At 38.9% G+C, this 24,512-nt stretch overlaps 1 protein-coding gene across 7 annotated transcripts; it reads right to left on the bottom strand.

The window, feature by feature from the left end:
* Positions 1 to 1,639: 1,639 nt before the first annotated feature.
* pecam1b (platelet and endothelial cell adhesion molecule 1b) lies at positions 1,640 to 22,977 on the bottom strand. 7 transcript variants are annotated; one of them, XM_085410823.1, is made up of 16 exons: positions 22,793 to 22,977; positions 22,654 to 22,689; positions 17,580 to 17,876; positions 16,402 to 16,683; positions 16,047 to 16,322; positions 15,265 to 15,537; positions 13,409 to 13,687; positions 12,471 to 12,746; positions 10,945 to 11,055; positions 10,801 to 10,831; positions 9,786 to 9,865; positions 7,838 to 7,891; positions 6,756 to 6,845; positions 6,004 to 6,060; positions 4,190 to 4,212; positions 1,640 to 2,385 (listed from the first exon to the last, which is right to left on the bottom strand). In XM_085410823.1, exons 1-16 carry the CDS (start codon positions 22,833 to 22,835, stop codon positions 2,284 to 2,286), a joined length of 2,310 nt encoding a protein of 769 aa, XP_085266949.1. In that variant the 5' UTR covers positions 22,836 to 22,977; the 3' UTR covers positions 1,640 to 2,283. The 7 variants fall into 7 exon arrangements, 6 of the variants coding, with proteins under 6 accessions (XP_085266949.1, XP_085266950.1, XP_085266951.1 ...); XM_085410824.1 differs by lacking the exons at positions 9,786 to 9,865; positions 10,801 to 10,831; XR_014912180.1 differs by lacking the exons at positions 1,640 to 2,385; positions 4,190 to 4,212; positions 6,004 to 6,060 and having other exon boundaries at positions 6,770 to 6,845; positions 9,786 to 9,861; positions 22,793 to 22,976.
* Positions 22,978 to 24,512: the final 1,535 nt, after the last annotated feature.

The following is a 24,512-nucleotide window of genomic DNA, read 5'->3' as shown; positions in this document are numbered from 1 at the left end:
AACTAACATGGTGACTCATTACGGGTCAGCGAACTTTATAGACATTTACACTTAGGAGTGTACTCACTTTTGTTGCCAGCGATTTAGGCAATAATGGCTGCGTGTTGAGTTATTTAGAGGGGACAGCAAATTTACAATGTTGTACAAGCTGTACACTGACTACTTTACATTGTATCAAAGTGTCATATCTTCAATTGTCCCATGAAAAGATATAACAAAATATTTTAAAAAATGTGAGGGGTGTTCTCACTTTTGTGAGATACTGTATATATAATGTTTATCTGGTTAAATTCAGTATAGTTCCTACAACAGTTTTCATTATAAAATATGTTCATCTACAACCCTTAATATGTGTGTGTGTGTGTGTGTGTGTGTGTGTGTGTGTGTGTGTGTGTGTGTGTGTGTGTGTGTGTGTGTGTGTGTGTGTGTGTGTGTGTGTGTGTGTGTGTGTGTGTGTGTGTGTGTGTGTGGCACCAGAGGGAGTGTTCGCCCAGGGCACCAAAGGGGCTAGGACCATCTCTGCCCCCACAGATCGAACTACAGTCATGCTTCTGGTTTTCACTGTAACTCACTGCCACAAGGTGGAACCAAGTACCAACAAACTGTAAAGAAAAGAAAGACTCACCCCACTGGTGCAATGACGAACTCTAGTGGAAATTACTTATTTGAGAAAACAATGATTAGAGCTGTTAGGCTTGATTTCATACAACACACTCAAACTGAGGCGATTGCACCACTTTGTGAATATTTTATTTGAATCATAATAAAAATGGGTATTTTTTTTACTCTAGTAGAGCTTCAGAGAATAAATGCCAAACACACTGAAGCTAAACATGTTGGACCAGAACCCTTTAACTGGGCTTTTTCACATATTTGACACCCATTTGTTTGTATCATAATGTAAAGTCACAACTGTAGTAGCTGGCAGCAGGGGCTTTACTCATTTTGGCAAATGAGATAAACAATAAAAATACTGTACAGGAAGGTGGAGTCTGAATCCACAAGTGTACAAAGCTGTATAAAAGATCAATTAAACTTTTATTTAACACATGTTATTATTAATATTATATTAATATCATTCTTAAACATCATCGTTACATTCGGCGCCAGTGAAATGTTGATGCCCCTGAAGGTGACATTTATCCACCGTGTTCATACAACCATTTCCTCCCCTAACCTAACATTCACACACACTTCAGTCGATGTATCAGGGCAAACTAGGGGTCATGCCCGAGGATGCTCTGACATGCAAAAGAAACCAGAGATCAAACCACAGACAAGTTCATTAGCAGGCGACCCGCTCTACCTCCTGAACCACGGCTAAATGCCGAGATTTCAAGATAGGTAAGAAGGTCGGGATATTTATATAAAACATACCTTTAAAATAAAGAATATGGAGGATGCTGTTTTGAAAATCTATATTTTTTTGATGGTGGGAAATTACAAATCAACATGAAATTAAAAATGATTAAGTCAAAAAACAGGAAAAATTTAAAAGGATATATACATTGCTTTTAATGATTATGCATGCATGAATTTTTAAGAACTGAAACTGTACATGTAAGAGTAACATGTGTGGTGAGGGAGGAGCAGCTAGCAGGCCCAGTGGGAGTGTAGCATGGAAGTCCAGTCAGGCAGGTAGGACACCGGGCTTTTATTTGGCATTAACAGTAAGAAGTCGATAGTGGAAAGTTCTCCACGGCTCTAGACAATCCGGCCATACATGTCCCGGGGTCAGGTAGATGTCTGCACCCGCCCGTTACAAGGTCTTTCTGATATCAGGTAAGAAGAGAGCAGCATGCTCTTCTGCACTGGCTGCAGACAGTCCAGTGTAAGGGTCTCCCCTGCTACCACAATAGTGTAAAGACACCCCCTAGCGGTGCAGTGCCATAATGACAGTTGTTACACAGTGCCAAAACTGTAATGTGGGTTTGTTTGTTTTTTAATATGAACAACTTAAATCTTTGGTTTTAAATTCCACTTTCTCATTTTTGAAAATGAAAAAGTAAAATAAGAAAAAGGAGGGAACAACAAAAAAAGTAGCATCTGTACACATAACTGCGATGCATTTTTTTGAACATTTGTGTGTTTCTTTTTCGTTTAGAGTTAACCTCATTTTACCTGAACTCCTTTTACATCGCATTGGTATCTTTGTATGTGACAGAGAGACATATTTCTGATAACAAATGTCATACTCATGCATGCTCATTAAAAAACAAAAAAAAAAGCTCAACAAAAACAGCACAGCAGTACGAGAAGACTGGAGAGACAGCTGTGATCTTATTAGTCCACCGGCTCAGGGAGGTCCTGGTAGCTGTGGACCTGTGGATCGTACTGACTAATCTCAAATTGTTCACGGTTGAGCTCAGCGTATTCTACCGAACCCTGCAGACACACAAGCAAAGACAATAAAGATTCTGATTATTAAATACACAACACAAAGCAGTATTTGATCGTGGCTGCAAATAAGATATGATACTTTCAAATCTGATTTTATGTTTTATGCTTATGTGGATTTTATGCATCATAACAGATACCAAAAGCAAAAACTGCAAATTGTCTACCAAATATTCTGACCTGAGCAAACCAAATCTGCTATCCAGAACACACAACAATGAGAAATTAGCCACTTTTAGACAGTGATGTCACATCCTCAGTTTATTCTTCAAATTCCCCAGTTTAACCGCCTTGAGCACCATTTAAGGACAAATAGCGCGGCCATCAGTGGTATGTTTAGAGCTCAGTGGGAGACAGTATGTTGGCTGAGATGGGATTGAAGGTAATTTGACTGGACCGCAGCGCCTGATCTGACTGCCTGATAGGGAAGGAAGCCCCGGCCCAAATGCTTTTGTTCTCGTCTGGAAACTTTGACAGCCGTTTCCCTCTCTCTGGATTATCGGCCTGCAGAGGGTCACCGAGAGCAGAAGGATACATTACATGAGTTACTATATAAAACTGTGGTGACTATTTTACCCACTGGCAGAAAAATACAAGTGTGCAATAAAATGAAGATAAACTTATACTGCTTCTCATCTTGTGTCACTTCCAGAAGAAGATAAAAGCATGAATCATTCATTAATGCATAAAAATATACAGCACCAGTACTAATCATCACTCCACAGGTGCTTATGCATGATTCAACTGACGAGCTGTACCCGCCATTATCATGAACTCATACACTCAGTGTGCAATACTGAGGCTTTTAACACTTGAATGTAACAAGTGAAGTGAATACATTCAATGCATTTATAACTCATAATACCTCATCAAATTTAGATGCAATCTTAAGAAGATTACGGATGCATTAATCCGTGTGTGATACTGAGGAAGTGAAGAGGTTAAAACTCCAGCAGCACTTTTATAGAAGTATTTAATTGTTTGACTGAAGTGCTTCAGGGCCGTCATAAAAATAGAAAAGAACAAGTCATATACGTCCTCTGCCATATCTAAGGATGGGCTGGGCATCTACAGCAGTCATGTGGCTTCAGGCCATGGAAAGGGGTCCAATAGAAAACCTGGGTGGCACCATTTTGTTCCGTAAATCGTTGAAGTGCAACTGAAGCATGCTGTTGAAGTTTTGCACCACTTGAAGTTGATAGGTCTGCTTCCAAAGGCTCCCAAAGGCCACCCAGACTCAGTGGCAGATCCATGTATGACATAGCAAATCTATTTAAAATGATTTTGCCTCGTGATGATTCTGGTGAAGGCGACAAGCTAAAACACCTCAGCTCATACACATGACAAGTCTCCAGACTTCATCATCTCATCTGTGCACCTTGGAAGCAGGTGCCAGAAACTTCTATGTTTTTATATTCCTGAGCGTATAAAGTACAGTAAACACAATGGATGTTTCTGGAAATGACATGATGTACAAGACTGAAGGAACTCCTGTTATCAAATTAAACATGGACTCTGCTTTTGAAAACACTAAAAAAAACACGAGATTACTGTTACATGTCTTGTATTTGTCTTGCTATGATAACTGGGACATGCTCCAGCCTATCACAACCTTGATAAGGATAAGAGGAAGAGAATCAATGGATGGGTGGATGTCATGTATTTGTATACTTAATATAAGGGCGTATAAACAGGTCACAGGCAGTAATAAAAAGTGAAACATGTGCTCTCTTGCCAACAATCCCACCAAAGACGTCTGAAGACGAGTGTGACTGTGCAGATAATTACTCACATAGTCGGGGGGATCAGCAGCACCTGCAGGAAATAGTATCAGTGGTTAAATGTGCATTGGTTGGGTGTGTACACTGCTCAGTCACTGGCTGACCTCAGCGTCATTCATTAGTCATTTGGCAGTTATGTTGACCTGGGTGACCTTGCTGACTCATTCGTTCTTCCTCTGCAAAAGCCTTTGTTTCAGCCTATAAGTTCAGTCTCAGTCATCCAAATCGATATCTACCACATTCTCTCTTTTAAAGATTCTTCTCTCATCGTCTTTTATCAGTGCTGGACAGGAAACATTAGGACTCCGATGGACTTCTTGATAGAGACATGCAGCGTCTGGCTGCTGTTCTAATAACAGGAAGTCCCTGCCAGTAGTAACAGGATATGGTCATGGTTGTGTAGCTGGAAGGGGTAAGTTGTCTTTCTATGAGTAATGGAAGTTTTTAATCTTCAAATGATATTTGGTTAGATCTGAAGTGTCTCTGATAAAATCAGACTGCAGGTTTTAAAGCTGCATTATCTCATTATTTGTCACTCAGAAGCAGCACAACCAGATAATAAGCTTATATGATTAAACAATCAATAGGCTGATAACCAAAGCCTAATTATATAGACTCAGAACAGCACTGGCTTTCATTGGGAGGTTTCCATACTACAGAGGACCAGAACTGCAGGTCTTTACAATACTGATATTTTTCGTTTTTAATTTGTATGTATGTTTAATGAATGTCTGGATTTATTTATCCCACAATTTCCACATGTATTTATTCACATTTTTGTGTTTTTGTAACAATTTTTTGTATTTTCCCCAAATTTTGTGGAAAACCCTAACAACAAAAGCAAGCAGAACAAAGAAAGAGCAGACTGTCAACTGATATCAGCTGAAGAGTAAAATTATTGTTTGTGTCAGTAGAGTCTGAGAGCAACAATAAAACAGTGAACATATTATTCATAATACAGCACAGGCCTAATTTAAATGTTTAAAATTTTTTGATGGCTCCATTTTTTAAAGGCAACTAAAATATTGTAAATATCTCAAATTAATTAACTCTTACATTAATTATTATTTACGGTGGATATTCTGGCATATCATTCTTTAGTATGTGCTTATTATTCTTTATGTACCTATTATTTATTTGATGTTGGCAGTTTTAGCCCTCCATATCACAAACTCTTAAGGAAGACATCAGACTGCTGAGCAGCACCATTGTGAAACTAACTTTCTGAATAGTTTCTCACAGATTAAGTTAAGCAGTGTGAGAGAGGTTCATCTGTGGATGGTGAGATGGTGAAAATAAAAAATAAATAAATTGCTGTTCAAATTTTAGCCTACTGCCTGATAACATTTAGAGAAAAACACATATTAGTGGGATAAAATGCCTTTTCATTTTATTAAGAATACATCGACTGTCTCACAGCAAGAGTCCTTTCTAACAAAAAACTGAAGTGACAAAAACTCATTTTCCATGACAGATGGTTCTGCTGTTTTTCATCTGAGAATGAACAAATCCATCAAATTTGAATAAACATCTACTTAATTATAAATAATTATAGGGGCAAATTAAACATAATTTTTTTTTAATGAAATAGGTTTTTCCAGTTTTCCATATTCACTTTCAAAAGCAGCTTATCTGAGCTGGTTAGGAAACCAAAACAATGAGCTGAAAGATGCTAAAACAGTTTCAAAAGCTGAAGCAAATTGAAAAGTTTGGTAAAAAAATAAAAATAAATCCCTTTGTAGTTATATAAACAAATCTAAAGTTAAAATGTAAAATCATAATTACAAAAATAAATAACGAGAGCTGCTTCAAAGATCAAACTCACCATTTGGAGAGTTTTGGAGCTCACTGTAAACTGTGTCTGTGCCTTTTCTCAGTGGAACTGTTAAAGTCAAAAGAAACACATTAGTCTGCCTGAGCATCAAAAGACAAACTTTAGCAGATACTGTCTCTGTGATCTATAAATAGGCAGGTTATGTCACACTCCAACTGCCATCTCAGGTCCGATGGGACCTTGAGCACAAGACCACGAGGAAGAAGAAGAAGCAGAAATCACTCTGGCGTTTAGTTAAACCCTTCCTGTTTATAAGGTCTGCAATGATTGTGGAAATCCCAGCAGTTATCTCTGCATTTACAGCAACCTGGAGATGTATTAATTATGGGTAATTAGACCCCTCCTAGTACGCGTTGGTTGCTCTTATCAACTATAAAGGAAGTGCATAAAGCGGTGAAAATGACTTTTTTCAGGAGGTTTGGGGAAACTGCGAAGAAAGGAACAAGGACAGACCAACAAAAGGTTTAAAAAAACATTTTGTGTAACGCTGCATATTATTATATATTAAGCCATTTATTTATTATTTACTTATTTTCTCTATTTGTTATTGTATTTATTTCACCCCTCTTTTCCCTCTTCATTCACATCGCACACAATAGCTTCCTAATATTCCTGACGACCGGCCTTGTTTCTATAAGTATTGTATGCCTAAGTCTGTGTCCTAATGTGTCTTCTCGCACAGTTGTTTCATTTTTTAAAATAAATACTGGATTATTTCCCTTCTGTGTTCGTGCACTGCTGACCTCTGGCAGGATCTGTTGACCGGGTGTGCACCACCTCCGTGTACTCCACGTTAGGCTCGTTGGACACCTCGCTGATCTCATCATCGCTTTCTGCACCAATAAAAAAATCTTTAACACACTGAACTCATATGATTGTTGGGTTTTTCTCTGTATCTATGAAGCGCCTTGAGGCGACTTTTGTTGTGATTTGGTGCTATATAAATAAAATTGAATTGAATTGAATTGAACTATTTCACTTTCATCTTGCAATGCTATAGCTATGAAGCCAGGCTGGAAAAAAAGCTGTGGTATAAATCTGGAGGATGGCTACACAATTCCAGCTACTCCCAACTACACCAGGAAAACCTACTTTGTAAGGCTTAAATTCCTTTGAGAGGTACATTTTTAGTAGAAGGATCATCTGACCACGTGACCTTCTTCTTCTTTTTTTTCTAGAATAAATTCTGCACTTTAGAGCAGGGGTCTCGAACTCCAGGCCTCGAGGGCCGGTGTCCTGTAGGGTTTACATGTGTCCTTGATCCAAAACAGCTGATTCAAATGGCTAAATTACCTCCTCAACATGTCTCGAAGTTCTCCAGAGGCCTGGTAATGAACTAATTATTTGATCCAGGTGTGTTGACCCAGGGCACGATCTAAAACCTGCAGGACAGGGCTGGAGTTCGAGACCCCTGCTTTGGAGAAACCATGCAAAGTATAATGGTGTGGGTTTAAATTTGGATTTTTATTTTTTTAATTCGTGTTATTGTTTCAGGCCTCATAGCTTCAGAAGAATGTGGGATATCCACATAAAATGTTCAGGGCTGAAAAACAGATGTAAGCTCTGTTCAGAGCTGCAACCAAATCATTTTCACACCATGTGTCACAATCCGTCTTTTTTATAAACTTCATAATGGACAGCTGTCATAAAGTGAGACAAAAAGGGTAAATCCAGGACAGCTCATTAAATTTGCTGAAGTTATTTTAAAAAAAGAATAAGCTGTTTCTGAGGGGGTCAGGTGGGAACTTTCTCTCTAAATTTAACTCATTTTAAATGAAATCATGTCAGAGCATTAAACAGTGATGATGTTCGTATCTCATCTCACCTGTTTCAGGTTTCCGTTTACTCCACACGCTGACTTCAGCTCTGTCCACCTTCACTGTAAAGCAGACAGGCAGATTGATTGACTGCTTAATTGATTACAGGTTATTAGTCATCCGCCAAAATTAAAGTAACAAAAAATGTGCACCAGTAAGAATAAAAAAACATACCTTAATAGGTAACTAGTAGTAAACGCTTACATTACATAACCACAGGTGTGGTTCATTACTTTTTGATCTCCTTGTTGCTGTTGGGTGTGCGGCTGGTAGCCTCACACACAGAGTTACCAGCCTCCCCATCTAAGTCTTGTCAAGAATGAGAATAAATGCATTTCCCCAAATCTCCCTTCATGTTTTCACATGGTCAGAAGAGACAATGAGATAAACTTTTGGCGGCACACTCCCTCAGCTCGGCCCACTGGGGAGATTGAAACCGTAACAAAAGCAGCAGATTTTAGATTCTCATCTGGAGCACACAGAAATCTTTTACTGCTTCGTAAACAATAGGTTGTTAATTCAGCAGCGGCTGAAAAGCAAAAACAACTTCCCAGTTGGTAAACCAAAGCTTGTGTGATTAATTTCCTCCACCTACTGCACTCATTCAAACTTGCCTGGGCTGAAACAAAATAAGCTCCAACCCTCCTCACCAACACTGGTTTTTATCAGCAACGATCCCCGTGAGCGTGCTCTGCTCCAACATAGGAAGTCTCTTGCAGACTCCATTGTTTCAGTTTTTCAAGGAAGTCTCTGTTGCACACATTCTTTCTCAGATATTAATGTTGATTTTTTTTTTTTTGCCTTGGGTATAGGATAACCAAACACTATGCATGTATGATAATAATAAATATTATTCTTGGACATTTTTACACAAATGTATCCTCAGATGAGCAGGAAAAAAGAAGTATAACGAATAAAGGGCACCAACACACCTCTAAATTAAACCATTATATTTATTCTACAAGTCTCTCTTCCAGTCAGAAAAGGGATCAACCAAAAGTATATACACACGTTTCCTGTGAGTATAATAAAGCGTATTTACAAATCAGCCCGATTTTAAAAATGCATTTGAGACAAGTAGAGCAAAGTAGAGTTGTAGTCGTGCAACTGCAGACAGACACAGTGAGCAAAGAAACAAACAGCCAGACACGATAATGTTTGGTATAAATTCAGAGGCCATTTAGGTGGCAGGAGGAGGGGAGAGGGAGCAGTGAGTGTAGTTTTTTAGCCTCCTTTGTAGTGAGAAAATATCTGTCTATAATGTCCTAAAAAATTAGCATTATTAACAGGATTACTTTTGCTCGTATTCATCCTGAAATGTCTTTCTGTGAACTTCCTTTTCCTTCAGAGTAAGTAAACATTGCATCAATGTCCCTCCGCCCACTGCTGGGGCATCTCTACACTGTGGCTGGGATACTGTAGCTGCTCCTGTTGCTGATGTCAGCAGGTACCGACGCCACGCTATGTCGCGTCCCATTGGTCACTCTCCCCTCCTTGCCATCAAAGAAAGACACTGCGTCTGGAAGAAGATGATAACGGGCGCGCTGAGCAGTTTGCAACAAGTGTGACAATCAGTGCCCTGCCATGTGACTTCACTATCACCCAGCATGCACCTAAGGCTGTTTACTTCCTGCAGCAAAATCCTACATTTCCTGCCTCTGCTTAGACACAAACATTTCCAACTAAAATACTAAAAACAGTGACAGCAAAGACAGACAACACACTCAAACATGTGAACATGAACAGAAGGGCAACACAGACTGTACCACAAACAAAAGGTAACCAGGTCTCCTTTGCAGGAGCCATGCATGCATAGTAGAACATGGATCATTGGGGGGTGTGGGTTACATGCTGCAGGCTACGATTGTGCGAGTGAGGGGAAGGATTATTGGATGGTAGCATAATGACTAATGAGGCCAGTTAGTGACACACAGGAGAAAAGTAAAACCAATCTACCTGTGGCTGCATTATAAACGTCTGTGTCGTGGGTTAGATTCACTGTTAAAGGGTCATCTGATTTAGGGCTCGAAGGCTTTCTGAGAAATGGTGAAAATAAAGTTAGCTCAGGCAGCAGTGAATTCAAAAAGAAATCAAACAAATTCCACTAATCACCATAGCAACATACATAAAAACAAAACTATAGAGGTGGTTCTGCATGTTGTGGTCATTTGTTCTCTAGCTTACAGCCTGCTTCTTGCCTGCACACGTTTTCTTTATAAAAATCAACCATGCCTGAATAAGCAGATTTAATAAGAGTAATTGAAAAAAATTGACTTTTTGGAAAACTGGCTAAAACAAAAACCCAAAACAAAGCGCAGGATATGTGCTGTGATTGTTTAAGCTCGTAGTTTCATTCATTTTCTACCAGGGTTTATAGTATTGGTGTTTTTTAATTAACAGTTAGTGTATTTGTGATTTCTTTTAAACATAGACCAGAATAATAAAGCACGTGCTGTATTAGATGTTTGTATGATGGCTTATTACACCCGATGTAGGTAGGGTACTATTCAGAGATAAGGATATTCTTGGACATTAAAGGCGATCTATTACACTCTTCCTCATTATCCTCATCAATATCATTATTGATGTTCATGTGAAACATAGCCAGATTTTCAAATAGTAAGGTCAGTCTCTGTCCAGGTAATTTTCAGATTCAATGCTGTGGGTGTGAGCACAGAAGCCACACCCACCTGCTGTTTAAATCTTCTATTTTCGAGGAGCAGCCAATCAGAAGACGGTTGAATTTAAGAAGGAGGAGTTGAAGAAGCTTGCTTCAGACAAACAAAAGATCTCCTTTAAACTTTGTAACACATGATCTTTTTGTTATTTTAACCACACTAATATGCACAACAACCAGTATAGTTCTTTAGAGACACCAAACACTACTACAGGACCCGAGCCATGAGCGAATAAAACTAACATCTGCAATATCTGTGACATTCAGAGGAAGCAAGTATTCATGATAACTCACACCGACAGTTCAGCAGCTGCTTCTCTTCTATCTACAATAAGAGAGGACAAGTGAGGGGAGCAGAGGGAAAAAGGCGAAGGACGGTTGGTTGTCATACATAGACAACAGAGGCCTGAGTTGCTGGAGGATTGTAAGTCTCTCTACCTCTCTTAGATTTGATGTTCAGCATGCTCGCCACCAAGAGCAGAACTAACAGCAGCAGCAGCAGCAGACAGGCCACGACAATCAACCCTTTTTTCCACGGTGCCATGAATACTGTAGAGAGACACAGATGGGAGGTGAAGTCAGTAACACAAAAGAACATAAAAGGGAAAAAACAGCAGCTTATGAAGGAGAAGAAGGTGCTAAGATGGGGTTAAAGGTAGATGAATACAATGATCATTGTTTTTGTTTGTTTGTTTGGAAACCTTCCACGTTTAAACCGTTCCTCTTTCTAAGCATTACAGGAGATGGAAATGTGCGTTTGCAGGACAGTCAGTGTGTGCAGTCTGAAATATCCATCTGCAGATCTGGAGACATCTTTGTCAGCTTTTACTATCATCAAGTCAAAATTCAGAATACATGCCCCAAAATGTTTTTTATAATGTATTCAGTTACATTACTCAATGAGAGTAGCGTATTCTGAATACTTTGGATTACTTAATATATTATCAAGCTTTTTACATCTACATTAATGTACTATTGCTGTGTGATTTATTACTTTTACCAATACCAACTAGATCTTGAAATCTTAATATAGATGTGTAACAGTAGGTGGACATTAGGTAAGGCTGCACTTTTTGCAGCGATCCCGTGTAGAAAACTATTCCGCGCATATATAAATCAGGTCCGCGGCTCCGAACCACAGTAAAGGGACCTCTGGCTAATGCTTCATGTTCCATGTCGGGCTCGTAACCAAAAACTAGCTTTACTTTGTTGTCTGGGTCAACTTTGCTAGCGAGAGACAGAGAGAGGCGAAGAAAAGCTGCTCCAACAGAACTTATTGTTTCGGAGGAAAACACGAACACAGTGTACAGTTAAGTCTTGATAACTCACTTACAACTGGGCTGCACTGCCCATGAGACTACATTCTTTAGGGCTATGCCTGTAACACTCTGCCTATTGCCTTCATATTAAATAATTGTTTGAGCAATAATTTAAAAAAATATTTCATTACATCATTATACGGGCCGCAAGTAGAGGTGACATGGGCCCCGAGATTGGACTCAGGCACTCTGTTATTGCGTGTTTTGTTTCCACCGGCGTGGAATTACCAAAAATAGAGAGGAGACAGCCTAACATATGAAACAGGAAAAGACCGCCGTGTAATCCCTTTATTTCAACAAAGTAACTGTATTCTGAATACCACCTTTTAAATGGTAAATAAAGTTACTCATATTTTGTATTTTAAATATGTAACGCCGGTACATGTATTCCGTTACTCCCCAACACTGTCTGGGACAGAACATGTGCTAAACTAACTGGCTAAAGTCATAGTGAATCCATCCACCTTAGCTGCCTTTCTGTCCTACTGGCTACTTGTGGTATTGCAATGCAAAATAAATTTCCTGCAGGACTGAAGACTTGGTTAGACTGAAGAAAAGGTCGTGGTTTGGGGCTGTTTCTGACATTGAAATAAAATACTGTACGACCAATAAGAGCAGGGTGATGCCTGCTGAGCTCAGTCTCACCTTGTACATTTACGTTCTCACTTCTGACCTTGTTGGCGCCGTTGGAAGCCTCACAGTAGTACTCGTCACTGTCATTTTTGGAGACTGGTTTTATCTCCAAGTTTGAGTAGGTCTCTGTGGTGGTGTTGGTTTGCAACGGTACTACACTGCCGGTTCGGTACCACTTAAAGGTGACTGGCCCTGTGCCATTAACACTACATATGAAATTGAGTTCTTCTCCCTCTGAGATTTCTAGTGAAGAAGGGATGACGGCCAGAGTCATTTGGCTCAAAGGCACTGGGAGAACAAAACATGGAAGCAAAGAGGTGAGATTAGGCAGCATTGTAAAGTTTTACTTTGGCTTTAAAACAAGAACTTAAGCTTACAGTGTTTACAGTGGTTTTTGTGCAGATTAAACAGGAAGGACACCGTTTCTTGTTGTAAATGTAACTAAAAGTTTGAACAGGATGCAAGTTCAAACTGTGTGTGTACTGATTTGAAGAGATACACACTATCTCTTCAAATACACACACAATAGAGTTAGGGTTGGGTGGTCCTTTCATGTTATACCGCTTAATGCCAAAAGGTGTTGCAGTGAGTAAATGCGAGCTTCAATTAACCAGACAAATCATTAACAATAAGTTCTTATTTACAATGTCACCCCGAGCAAAGCTTCTCGAGAAAATAGAGGTGGAATTAACGATAAACGTTCAAAGTTAAAAATCGAATGAATCCAAAAACATCTTAATGTGCCCACTTTTAAAACACTGCCACCTGGTGGTCAAAGTGATATTTCACAGAGGACAAAATTCCCTTTAAAGACAGAGCCAGGCTAGCTCTTTCTGTTGGTTTCCACCCTTTATCCCAAATGTTCTACATATATTCTCATCTCTCATCTTTTATTTTAAAAAAAATGTAAAGAAACGAACAAAAAAAATCAGTTAGGCTTAAATATTTACCGATGACATTCACGCTGAGGTGTTGACTGGAGCCAGTTTTGTTGGAATGGAGACTATTCTTCGCCTCACACCTGTACTGTCTTTCACCAGGCTCATTGATGACATCCATAAAGACAGCTTGTCGATTTTGCTCTCGGATGACTTTTGTGCCCACTTGGACGTTATCCTTAAACAGGGTGTAGTTTATCGGCAGGCTGCCATTCGACTGACACAAGATGGTGAAGCTCTTTTTCAGGATCACCTTGTCCTCAATTGAAATCTTTAGAGCAGAGACATGAACTACAGAGGAGAAACAGAGCACAGACTTTATGAACTGAAAAAGTAAAACAAAAGTTGCTGCTGAAGGCTTAAATAGTGGCTATTTGTGTCATAGTGTAGAAACATAAATTATTCACAATTTAATGAAAGTCTCCTTGCTGATTAAAAGGTGATTTTTAATTTTGTGAACCTGAATGGTTGTTTGTGTTTTTGTGTTAGCCCTTTGTTGGACTAGCAGCCTGTTTGATAACTGGGCCCAACTCCAGCTATCAAACTGGATACGACGATGTTGTAATAATACTAAGAAAGGAAGAATTTTTTTTATCAGCTTTTATTAAGAGCTATGACTGCAATAAAACAATATTTTTAAATGACTGTTTTCGGTTCATTTTCATGTCTCAGAATGGGTTTGCCGATTTACACACTGGTAGTTTTTATTGCTTAAAATCTAAATTGAATTTTAGTTACTGTCAGTGTGGTTAAATTTGTAAAAACAGCAAAATAAGGAGATTTTGATGCATCCGGTTATTCACAGTGAAATAAATACAAAATCGTGAGCCAGCCGCCTCCACTAACTGCCATGGTTAGCTGAAGACAAACAGCTGGATTACAATCAATCACAGTAAACTCTGATTCATTTTTGATTTTTTTTTTTTTAAATGATACACAGCAAACGTTTCCTGACAATTTCTACATTTCAGATTTCTCAGATTTTTTTCCCCCTGAAGTATATTTTATATTTTATTTTCAAGTCAGGTTTCATAGCCAAGATTCTTGGTTCTAGTTTCCAGTGTTACCATTATTATTATTCCATTATTATCCTTTGGCATTATTGCCTTGATGGAGTAATGTGAAAACAGAGAAAACAGTTCTCCTGGGTGATGGTGGCGAGTCACAGGTTTGCCAGCTTGGAGAACGCAGCTCATGTCCTGTTCGGGAGTTTTATGTTGAGAACTTACTTAGGTTCAGGCATTAGGTTTAACAAAAGGCTTGGTTTAGTACCTCACACATTGAAAAACAAGGCTTTCTCTGTGCATTTAAATGGTCCTTAACATTGTCCTTAAGTGATGATTTAGGAGTAACTGATCTGTCTAAACTACGAGTGTCAGGCAGCGATTTGACAAAAGTATCTGATGCCATGGGAATAAGCGTAGTCTATTAAATTGGCGATGCACTTTATTATTTTTATTTGTTCATTTATTTAAGCAGCTAGTAGCTTTTGTTTTGTTTTTTTACTGAAATTTGATTTCTCTTAATTCAGGTGATAACTGATAACTGTAATACAAGAGCTGGGCCAGCACCAATGTAGAAGGAGTCCTATCATGACTTGTATGTAAAATGGACTTGACTGCACTGACATAACAATTTAGTCTGATGAACCATTAGACCACATTTACCAGGACTCACACATTGTCTCTGCACACATCACGCAAAGCTACTTGAAGACGAGGGACAACCTGCTATACTGCCTGTGCCACATGGACACATCAGTGCATTTAGAGATGAAGCTATTTATTGACACATTTATGCACTGAAGGACCAGAAGGGCATCAGTGTGCACTATACCCTGGACCCAAACAGAGATAAAGAAAACTCACCTTTAGGACGAATCATCAGGGTTTTGCTATCTTTCTTGATGCCTTTGGCTTCAGCTGAGCAGGTGTAGTTGAAATCATTCTGCAGGGCCTTCACATTAAATACTCCAGGTTTACCAGAGCTTGGTAAGTTTTTAGATGGATAAAGAGTGTACTCCAAATCCTCCCTGTTGATTCTTTGAGAGGCAAAACGATCACTGTTGCAGGTCAATGTCATAATTTGCCCTTGAAAGACTTCAGTGGGAGACATGGTGAGACTGGGCACTGAGAAGAGCTCTGTGGATAGGTTTACAAAACACACCAAGTCAGCGTCTAGATGGATACATTTTTGCAAACATTAATGCAGTAACACAAAAAATGCTTAAACTATTTTAAAAGACCATTAGTGTGCTAAAGTGCATATTATTATTACTGAAATAGCAAATGGCTACAAAGTTGCATTAATTGCACAGCCAAAGCACTAACATTAGGGCTTCATTAGGGGGTGGGGATAGCTCAGTAGGTAAGGTGGTGGCCCCATGATCGGATGGTGGGGGGTTTGAAACTCTACCCTGAGGTACCCCTGAGTAAGGTACTGCAGGGAGCAGTGTGTAGGGACGGTAATACAAGCACACTCAGTGAATGAATGAATTACTCATTCACTGAGTGAATGGGTTAAATGCAGATCAATAAAGTATACTTTATTATTCAAAATATTGAGTCCATGAACCAGTGGTCCTACAGCCATCCAAAAAATAAGCTTCAGATAACTGTTTACAGAGGTCATCTTTCCTGTGTCCACTTACCAACCACTGAAATCTTCTTCTCAGAGTATTTCTCCACATTTCTCACTACCACTCTGCAGTCAAATGTAAGCGCTTCAGAGGCCTTTGGTACTGCAACCATGTTGTGGTTTATTGTAGAGTTGCCAGTCCTGAGAAGCTTGGTGCCCTGGCTCAGGAATAGCTTGTAACCTTCAGAGCTGGAGTGAACATTTTTTGCACTACACGAGATGTTGAGGTGGTCTCCTTCATAGATTGTGGAGTCAGGGAAAATCTTCAGTTCTGGTGTAATAGAAAGCTCTGTGGAGACAAAATAAATGAAGCACTGAGGTGAGACCAGTGCTTTCAAAAAGCAGCACAGTTTCAAAATGCTACTGACCTTTGACTGAAACAGTGATGTTGTTGCTTTTTGTTGAAGGGAAGGTGTCCTCTGCTGTGCGGATCTTGTAGGAGCAGTGAATTTTGTGGATGTCAGCACCGCTTAACCTGAAAGTGGTCTTTGCTTGGTTGGAGAGTCCTTCCACCCTGCTTATCTGTTCATCATTATCGAAGAAGAAGAAGATGAAGGACCCTATTTCACCCGGAGCTATACAGGTGGCTTGTACCTCCTCCCCTTCATTAACAACGTTCGTATTAAGATGGAGAACTGGCTGCGAGAGTCCTGGAAACATAAACAGACAGATCTCCCACATGTACTTGGTATTGCATTCAAACACATCCACAGTGTCACACGAAGGTTAAAAAGATTTTTGATCATAATCTGATCTTGTTTTGTGCTTTTCTCTCTCTGCTCTCCTTTCTTCTCTTTTCCAGCCAATCGCAGCAGATGGCTGCCCGTCCCTGGCTGCGATTCTGCTGGAGATCTCTACCTGTTAAGAGAATTCTTCCACCTCAGTCTGGCCAATTTTGAGGATTTCTTCTCCAAGATTTTGGGTGCTTTCCCTTGGTGGGTGTACTGATTAGGTAACTTCTCCGGTGTCAAATTTGAGGTTAGTCTCTTTATGGAGATAGTTTTGCTGTATTGTGACCAATAATATAACAGAGATGTCAGAACTGGACAGAATTACCCCAGCAGTGATGTCACTAACAATGTCATAACTTGTGCTTTTGGACTGTTCTGCACCTGACAATTATTGTAAGCTGTTGTGCAGGACTGCTGGTACGGTCCACCAGATGGAAAGGCACGAGTGGGTCAGTTTTTAAAGCTTTAAGTACCAGCATAAATGGACATCACATTTCTTGTAAACAATGACCAATAGGTCCCCAATAACTGCGGCTTCAGGCTTCTGCTCTCCACACTAAAAGCGCATATATATAATTTAAGATGATGTCAGGGCTGTTGGCGCATAGTTCTGAGCTTGATGTGAACTTCCCACAGCTGACCAGTGTGTAGGGAGAATATTGCAAGCATGTCAGTCATGTGTCATAAAACAGAAAGAAAATGCAAAATGTGTAAAAACTAATTTTTCTTTCATAAATTCATAAGTACATCCTCATGAATTCAAAAACTCTATCATAATCTGATAATACTGCAGCTTTGCATGAAAACAAACCCACCTTGTACGTTGAGTCTTTGCGCTTTGCTCAACTTGGTGTCGCCTTGGATGTCTAGCTTGCACTGATACAAGCCTGTGCTGAAGACTCTGGCATTGTGCAGCTGGTACACGAAGTCCTCAGAGGAGCCAATGGTCTTGGTGTACACTATCTTGTCATTCTTCAATATGGTGTACTCACGAATCAGCCCCTTGCCAGTACTCGTGCTCACTGTGGCATGGCATCTCAGAGTCACATTGGTCCCCGCAGTCACATCGTTCCTGGGCTCAATGATTAGCTCGACACTTTGAATTTTGAATTCTATGAAATGAGATTTAACAAAATCAGTTAGAACTCATTTATCCAACCATATATCCTCAGCCTTAAACTTTTAACCTCAAACCATTTTTATATTAATTTTACTCCTTTGAGAGTTCAGCCATGTTGAAGTGTACAGTGCAGTCCACTCTTCTTATTTTCTGTCACATATATATTGTGATGTAAGTTCATATTAAACACCAGAGTTCCAGATAATGAGCTTAGAGTATGAGCCAAAACTCAGGCTTCAGACAGTTTGTTCTACTATAAATAACTCTGAATTGAATTGACTTTAATTTAATTTGAAAGTAAATTCTACATATTACTTTATGAAGAACCTTATGTTACAGTTCACTACTATTTAGTTTTACAATATTTATGTTTTTCCTCAATGTATCTATCCCGAGCACATCATAGTATAGATATGCTTGGTGGATTTCTTGCTTTGCGTTACACAGTTATATGCTGTTATGTTTGTTTTGACTCAGGAGTGAGAGATTGTTAGTGTTTAGAACTCCCCGTGAAAACAAAACGTTTGATTATGTATTTGTTTTTTAGAAAAGGAGCAATTTTTTCTAAAAGGAGCTGAAATTTACAGGAGCTGTTAAGGAGAAATATTAAGCTTTAACCAAAGATACTCAGCTTGCTTTGCCATTTTTGCAAAAATGAGAGAAGTACAGCTAATAAACAGCAATTATGATCATATAGAAGAAACAGTAAAAGGTCCAGAATTTATCGTTCTTTGAAAATATTTTGAAAATCCTGAATTAGCATTGATATGAACAATATCAACTCAGGATTCCTCCTTATATAACAGATAAATTAACATTGACTTTGGGGGAATAATGACAGGTCTGTGTTAGTAACATGTCACATTTTAATCACAACACAACTGACTAATGATGAAGAAAATGGTTGGCTGTCTCTTATGAGGAAAAACAATCCTCTCCCCAGGGCTTCTGTGCAGTAGGTGCTTGATTTCTCACAAATGGGTTCATATTAAACTGAAACAATTCAGGTGGAGGGTGAAGCTCCAGAAACATTTGTAGCACATGTATTTCAGCTAATGGCCTTCATCAGGGTTACGATTATACTTAGGTGTCCCTGAAGGCACCATGGCAACACTTGGCTGAGGTAGCCAGAACATTTAGTCCACTTGTTCCAGGGAAGAAAAAGGAAATGAGTCTATTTGTCTTCTTGGTTGATTTAATCTATCATGATTCACAAGTTCACCGTTCATCACTGCGTCCTTTACTTTCATGCCACAGCCTAAGAACCGAGCAGTGACAGGTTGGGGGCTCGTCCGGGATGAGCTGCAAAAAAATCAAACTCTGCTTCTGGTTTCATTTGCTTTAAATTTTACAAACAAGAATGACAAACCTTTAAGCCTCTTTGTCCAGCTTCTGAGTCACAGTTCAATCACTTCCTATTTAAAATGGCACTCCCTGGAGGTCATTTTGCTGATATATTTTCAACAACTACAACAAAAACATCTTTAACAGCTGTCACAGTATCGAGTTTCGTGCTCAGGAAGCTGATGTTTTTCTGTGGAATGCCATCATACTGGTAGCTATGTCCTGGCTGGATGTGAGACTCATACAAGAGACAATGCAAAATACAAACAATTCATATTGTATGAGTGTAAAATTCTTGGGTGAAAAAACAAAGGTAGGTGACTCCTCCTCCCCCATTTTTTACTCACAAAACTGATAAGAATCACTTTGTAAACACTAGAGGATCATACGTGTGCATTTTTGTATTTGCTCCTTTATTTCTGTCCTTGTGAAACACTCATTTTCTTTGTTTTGTTTAGTTTTGTGTGTGTAATCAGTTTTCTTTTAGTGATGCTTTTTAATTCTCAGCCCCTTTTTTCTGGTTTAATTACATCTGCCATCGTTTACACAGCAGCATGGGAAAGCTTTGATAATCACCGGAGTTAGTCCCAAAGCCATGACTCAGTTATGTTTCACAGGTAAAAACTAATGAGTCATTCTCAGGACACAGGTGTTCATGTTCGCAAATCTTTAGGGACAACACTTTGCATCCTAGTCTCATCTGCAACCAGAGAGGAAAAGACTTTTAAATTAACAACTGTGGTTTTTTTCTGCAGGTAATGAGAAACAAAAAGCATCTGCACAGGTATGTTGAAGTCTCCCCACTAGATCACCATATGGTCAAGTATTAGAGACAACAGGCTGCTGCTGTGACTCAGAGTGTGTAGTTTAGAGGAAGTAAACAAACCCTGAGAAGGCAGGAAAAGCACTTTGTTAGACAAACAGCTACTCGGGGGACCTTTCACCATTTCAGGGTGTGATGAATCTGGAGCATGCCCAGCATCATTCAACAGGACTGGCAGAGCTGGTGATGAGAAAAAAGCATGCATGCAGGGCAGAGATCTGCTGCTGGTGCTCCATACAGATAGTGAGTCACAATACTGACATGTTGAGTTGGATATAACATCCTGCAGTACTAATTTTTCTTATATTTTACTACATAGAAAATAAAGAAATACTGTATGTTTTAATCCACAAAATATCTAAAAATTTTAATTCAGTTTTTATTTAAATAGTCTGGTTTAAAACAACAGTTTTCGCTTCTATGATGTCGTACCTGTTCAAACAGTGGGAAGGAAGAACCTAAAATGAAGATATAACACATTTTGGGGTCAGCTTCAAAGAAAGGCAGGTGGGAGATCTGAGATCAAATGTGACATAATTGGATCCAAACTATAATGTGATATTTAAAACACCGGTATCATTTCCTAAATGTTGCCAATGGAAACAAAGGCAACAACATTTTAAGCAAAGTTTTAAAGATAAAGGACTTTTAATGAAAGGTTATTTGACCTTAAAGAGGAGGAATCAGGTCCAGCTGAGGATAAGAGGCGATATTTAGAATATAAATATAATTTAAATATAATATTATATTTAGAATCCCCATATATCGTATATGTTGTCAATACAAATAATCTCTCTGTATAGCATTATTATCACTTTGACCTAAAGATCAGTCTATTGCCTTTAAAAGAGAGGTCAGAGGTCAAATGTGACATGATATTTTAAATCTGTATATGGTACTTTCTACATGTTGACAATACATACCACACTTTTAAGAATCACAGTTTCTAAGTTATATGGCTTTTGGGCGCAGGACAACATGAGTAAAAGGATAAAAGAATAATTGAGTAATCAAAGTATTTAAATATGAGTACTGAAAAATATTAGAAGAGGAGAGCAAAAAAAATGAACCCTTTAGCTGATTTATTTTGTATAAAACATAAAAACATAATGTGCCGTATGGCAAGCAGTACATTTGAAAATGGACTGAATGGCTTTGTGAATATTGAGGCGAAATTATCATTGCAGAAACAATAAAAGACATAAAATCCAAAATGATGTAAAAACAGTTTTTCTCCCTTTGTGTGTAGGAAAACAGATACACACAGCCAGAAGCTCCTAAATGAGCTTTTTTCACTGGAAAGTGCAAAATACTATGTACATGTAAATCTGGAGATGAAAAGACTGAGATGTATTTAAAAAAACTGCACATTATAAGATGTATTTATTATTGTGTTTATTGTGTATTATGTATTTATTAGTACTGTATGTATTTATTTCCTACAATGTGTCTCGCCTGTACACCCAGCTGTGTGTGAAATTTGCTAAAAATGTACTTTAAATAAAAAAAAAACCCTTTTATGTCTTTATCTATCTATTCATTTAAGAGTGTAGTGTGTCTTGGCTATTGTCTTGTTAAATTATTTACCTCTCCTGATCTTTAACCTCCTAGGACCTGGCGTCCACATATGTGGACATCACATTTTGGGTTCTCCAGACCAAATTACTAAATTTTGCTCTACGCGGGCCTGATATCCACTCACGAGGACATTATGCTGCCTCTGTTTCATCAAAATTTAAAACGAATATCCTCATACGTGACTCTCATTTTTCTTAGGAACAAAAATCGGGTAAAAAAAAAAAAAAAAAAAAATCAGGTGATTCTTTGTTTTTACATTCATTGGGTCCCAATGTGACCAAATATCAAAGAGAAATTAAAAATGCATGTGGTGGAAGAGTTCGGGTCTTAGGAGGTTAAAACACTTTCATCAGACACAATCTGGAAAGAAGCGAATAAAACTGGTTATTTGTGTGTTTCTACTCGTACTGAGGACTTTAACACTATAAGACACTTGAATCTACACACTCTAGGTGGTTCTTATCGACCACACGAACACTCACATCAATGGATTCATCAGGCGCGATTTGAGGTTCAGAACATTTCCACAAACACACCTAAGAAATGACCCAAAATGCCCAACAACTGCAAAAGCTACACCTGATTCAGAAAAATACATCAAACACATCCACAAAGCCACTTAAACCTGGGTTTTACTTCCAGTTTGGACCTGCTGATAACACACGCCTTGTGTCAGACGTGAATCTGCACAGCTGCACAGCTGATCCAAAGTGACTCATGCCTTCCATCACAAACCAACTTCAGAGTACAGGGAGGTGTGTGACAACGCTCGCCAACATGTTCCCAACGCTTTGTGTCGCAACTTTTCCACCATGGCAGAGACCAGAAATCTCTGATAACAACTCAGACTGTTTCCACAGTCTTAGTGGAAGATAGATGATTGACGCCAACCCAGTAAATGGAAAGTCAACAATAAGCTCAATGAAAACAGGTTCTTTCTGAGAGCAAGTTCAGCTCTTGTGTTTCCTGCAGATCAAGTCTAAGCATGGATTTACATCTCTCATTTAGCTTAAATGGTACTCACCTTGCTGTGTGTTCACCACGGTTGCTGAGTATAGGTCTTGGAAGAAATAAAGAATTTAAACCACAAAGTTAGAGACAATCATCAACTGTATCCTCAAATAAAAAAGTTTCTATATAAAATTAAAAGTGAGTATTCTCACAGATGGACAGGAGGGTGAGGATGAGCCGTTGTGGGAGGCCCATGCTGTCTTAGGAACGCTGCTGGCTGTCCTGGAGGTTAACAAGCTTGTGGCAAAGCTGGCTGCTGGTGTGGTCGTGTGGCTGGTCAGGATCTGGGAGGCGGGAGCAGGACATTAACGTGGTGCTTTAGCTCAGCCGCTCATTGGTAAGGCAGTGACGACGGTTATCACACCAAGCAGTCATCGGCTTGGCTTAATTTGACAGGAAGTGAGTGTTGTTTCCTCAGGATGTTCAAACCGCCCCGGCCTTTGCTGTTGTGGAATGTTCTCCTCTGGCCTCCTCTGTGTCTCTGTGTGTGAAATAGTAGCCACAATAATGCTGAATAGCATGGGGTGCAGAAGTGAGGCCTTTGACCTCTGACCTGGCCATGCAGGTAGGGAGAAGAAGACGAGTACAACATTCTTTGCATAGAGAAGCCGTTTCCTGATGGGAAGATGCTTGGCTCAGCTGCTGAAAACAGTTTTCCCTGACATAAATCTGAGCACAGCTCTTACAGGACACATGGAGATGGAAATATTCCCACTACTTTGTTTGGTCTGTGATGTGGTAAAATAATTCCAGAGCAAAATCAACCACAAAGTATTCAATTCTAAATGAACAGATTATAATTGAAGTAAAAGACCTAAAAATATACCTGTGTTTAATTTTAGTTTACTATTAGCTTATTTAAAATTACATAAAACTGTAAAGTGCTTTCCAAAGTTGGAAATCATATGGACAATTAGCTATAAAGGTGAATTAAGTTCTCAGGTAAATAAAACGCTATAAAAACAATAGTAAGGTCAAACTGAACCATGGGAGCGTTTAATATTTAGAGAAAAAAAACTGGCAAATTAATATTGAAGAAATTATCCAAAATTAAAATACGTTTTCAAGAATTAAAAACTTCCGAAAAACATTGTTTCTTCTTCTGTTAAGGAACCACATCAGCCTCGTCCCTGGACAGACCCCACCCGTAAACAAAGACTAAATGATTCCAGAGGCATTCGAGTGACGTCTGGAGGGACTTGACACAAAAACGTCTGAACGGGTCCAGCTCACTCACGTGTCTCTTCTGAGCCAACATCAGGAGGATTTCCTCAGTGAATCTTGATTTGATGAGGTCACCCACTGTAGTGAGGTCGGTCCAGACTTGCAAAGTGAAGGCTTTGTCTTCATTTTCAGGGTTAAAAAATTATTACTATAATGAATTAAAGTTATAGACAACACAGTGATGATAAAACATACTATAAAGAACAAAAAGAAAATGCAGCTGTGAAATAACCACAGGCCTCAAACCTACTTATCTGCAGTAACCTACCACATGCTTTTACTGCAGCAGTTCTCTGGTTAGTTGAAATGGGAACGGTCAGATTTCATGGTGCTTTTCTATCATCTAACTAAAGAAATGCCAACTTCTATGAGTATGTGCCTTTAAGAAAACCTGTTTTATATTGTTGGAACATTTTTCAGTTTGGAGCTGAACCTGCAGCTGGAAATATTCAGTCTTTTTAAACTATAAACAAGCACGTCACTAGAAATGACATTAAAACAGAATGAAACTTTACAGGCACGCTTTAATCATTTTATTAAAGACACAGCTGTTATTGTTACCATCACCACAAAACATGGTATTTTTAGACTTATATCTATCTGCACAATTAAATTATGCAGTAATGGGTCTAAATTCATTTACAAATA

The sequence above is a fragment of the Rhamphochromis longiceps genome, linkage group LG6 (assembly GCF_057381845.1).
Source record: "Rhamphochromis longiceps isolate RC_006_pf linkage group LG6, R_longiceps_female_GT1.1, whole genome shotgun sequence".
In the NCBI taxonomy this organism is placed as follows: Eukaryota; Metazoa; Chordata; class Actinopteri; order Cichliformes; family Cichlidae; genus Rhamphochromis; species Rhamphochromis longiceps.
Note: the sequence above shows the minus strand (reverse complement) of the source record. Positions and strands in the feature narration are given on the sequence as shown.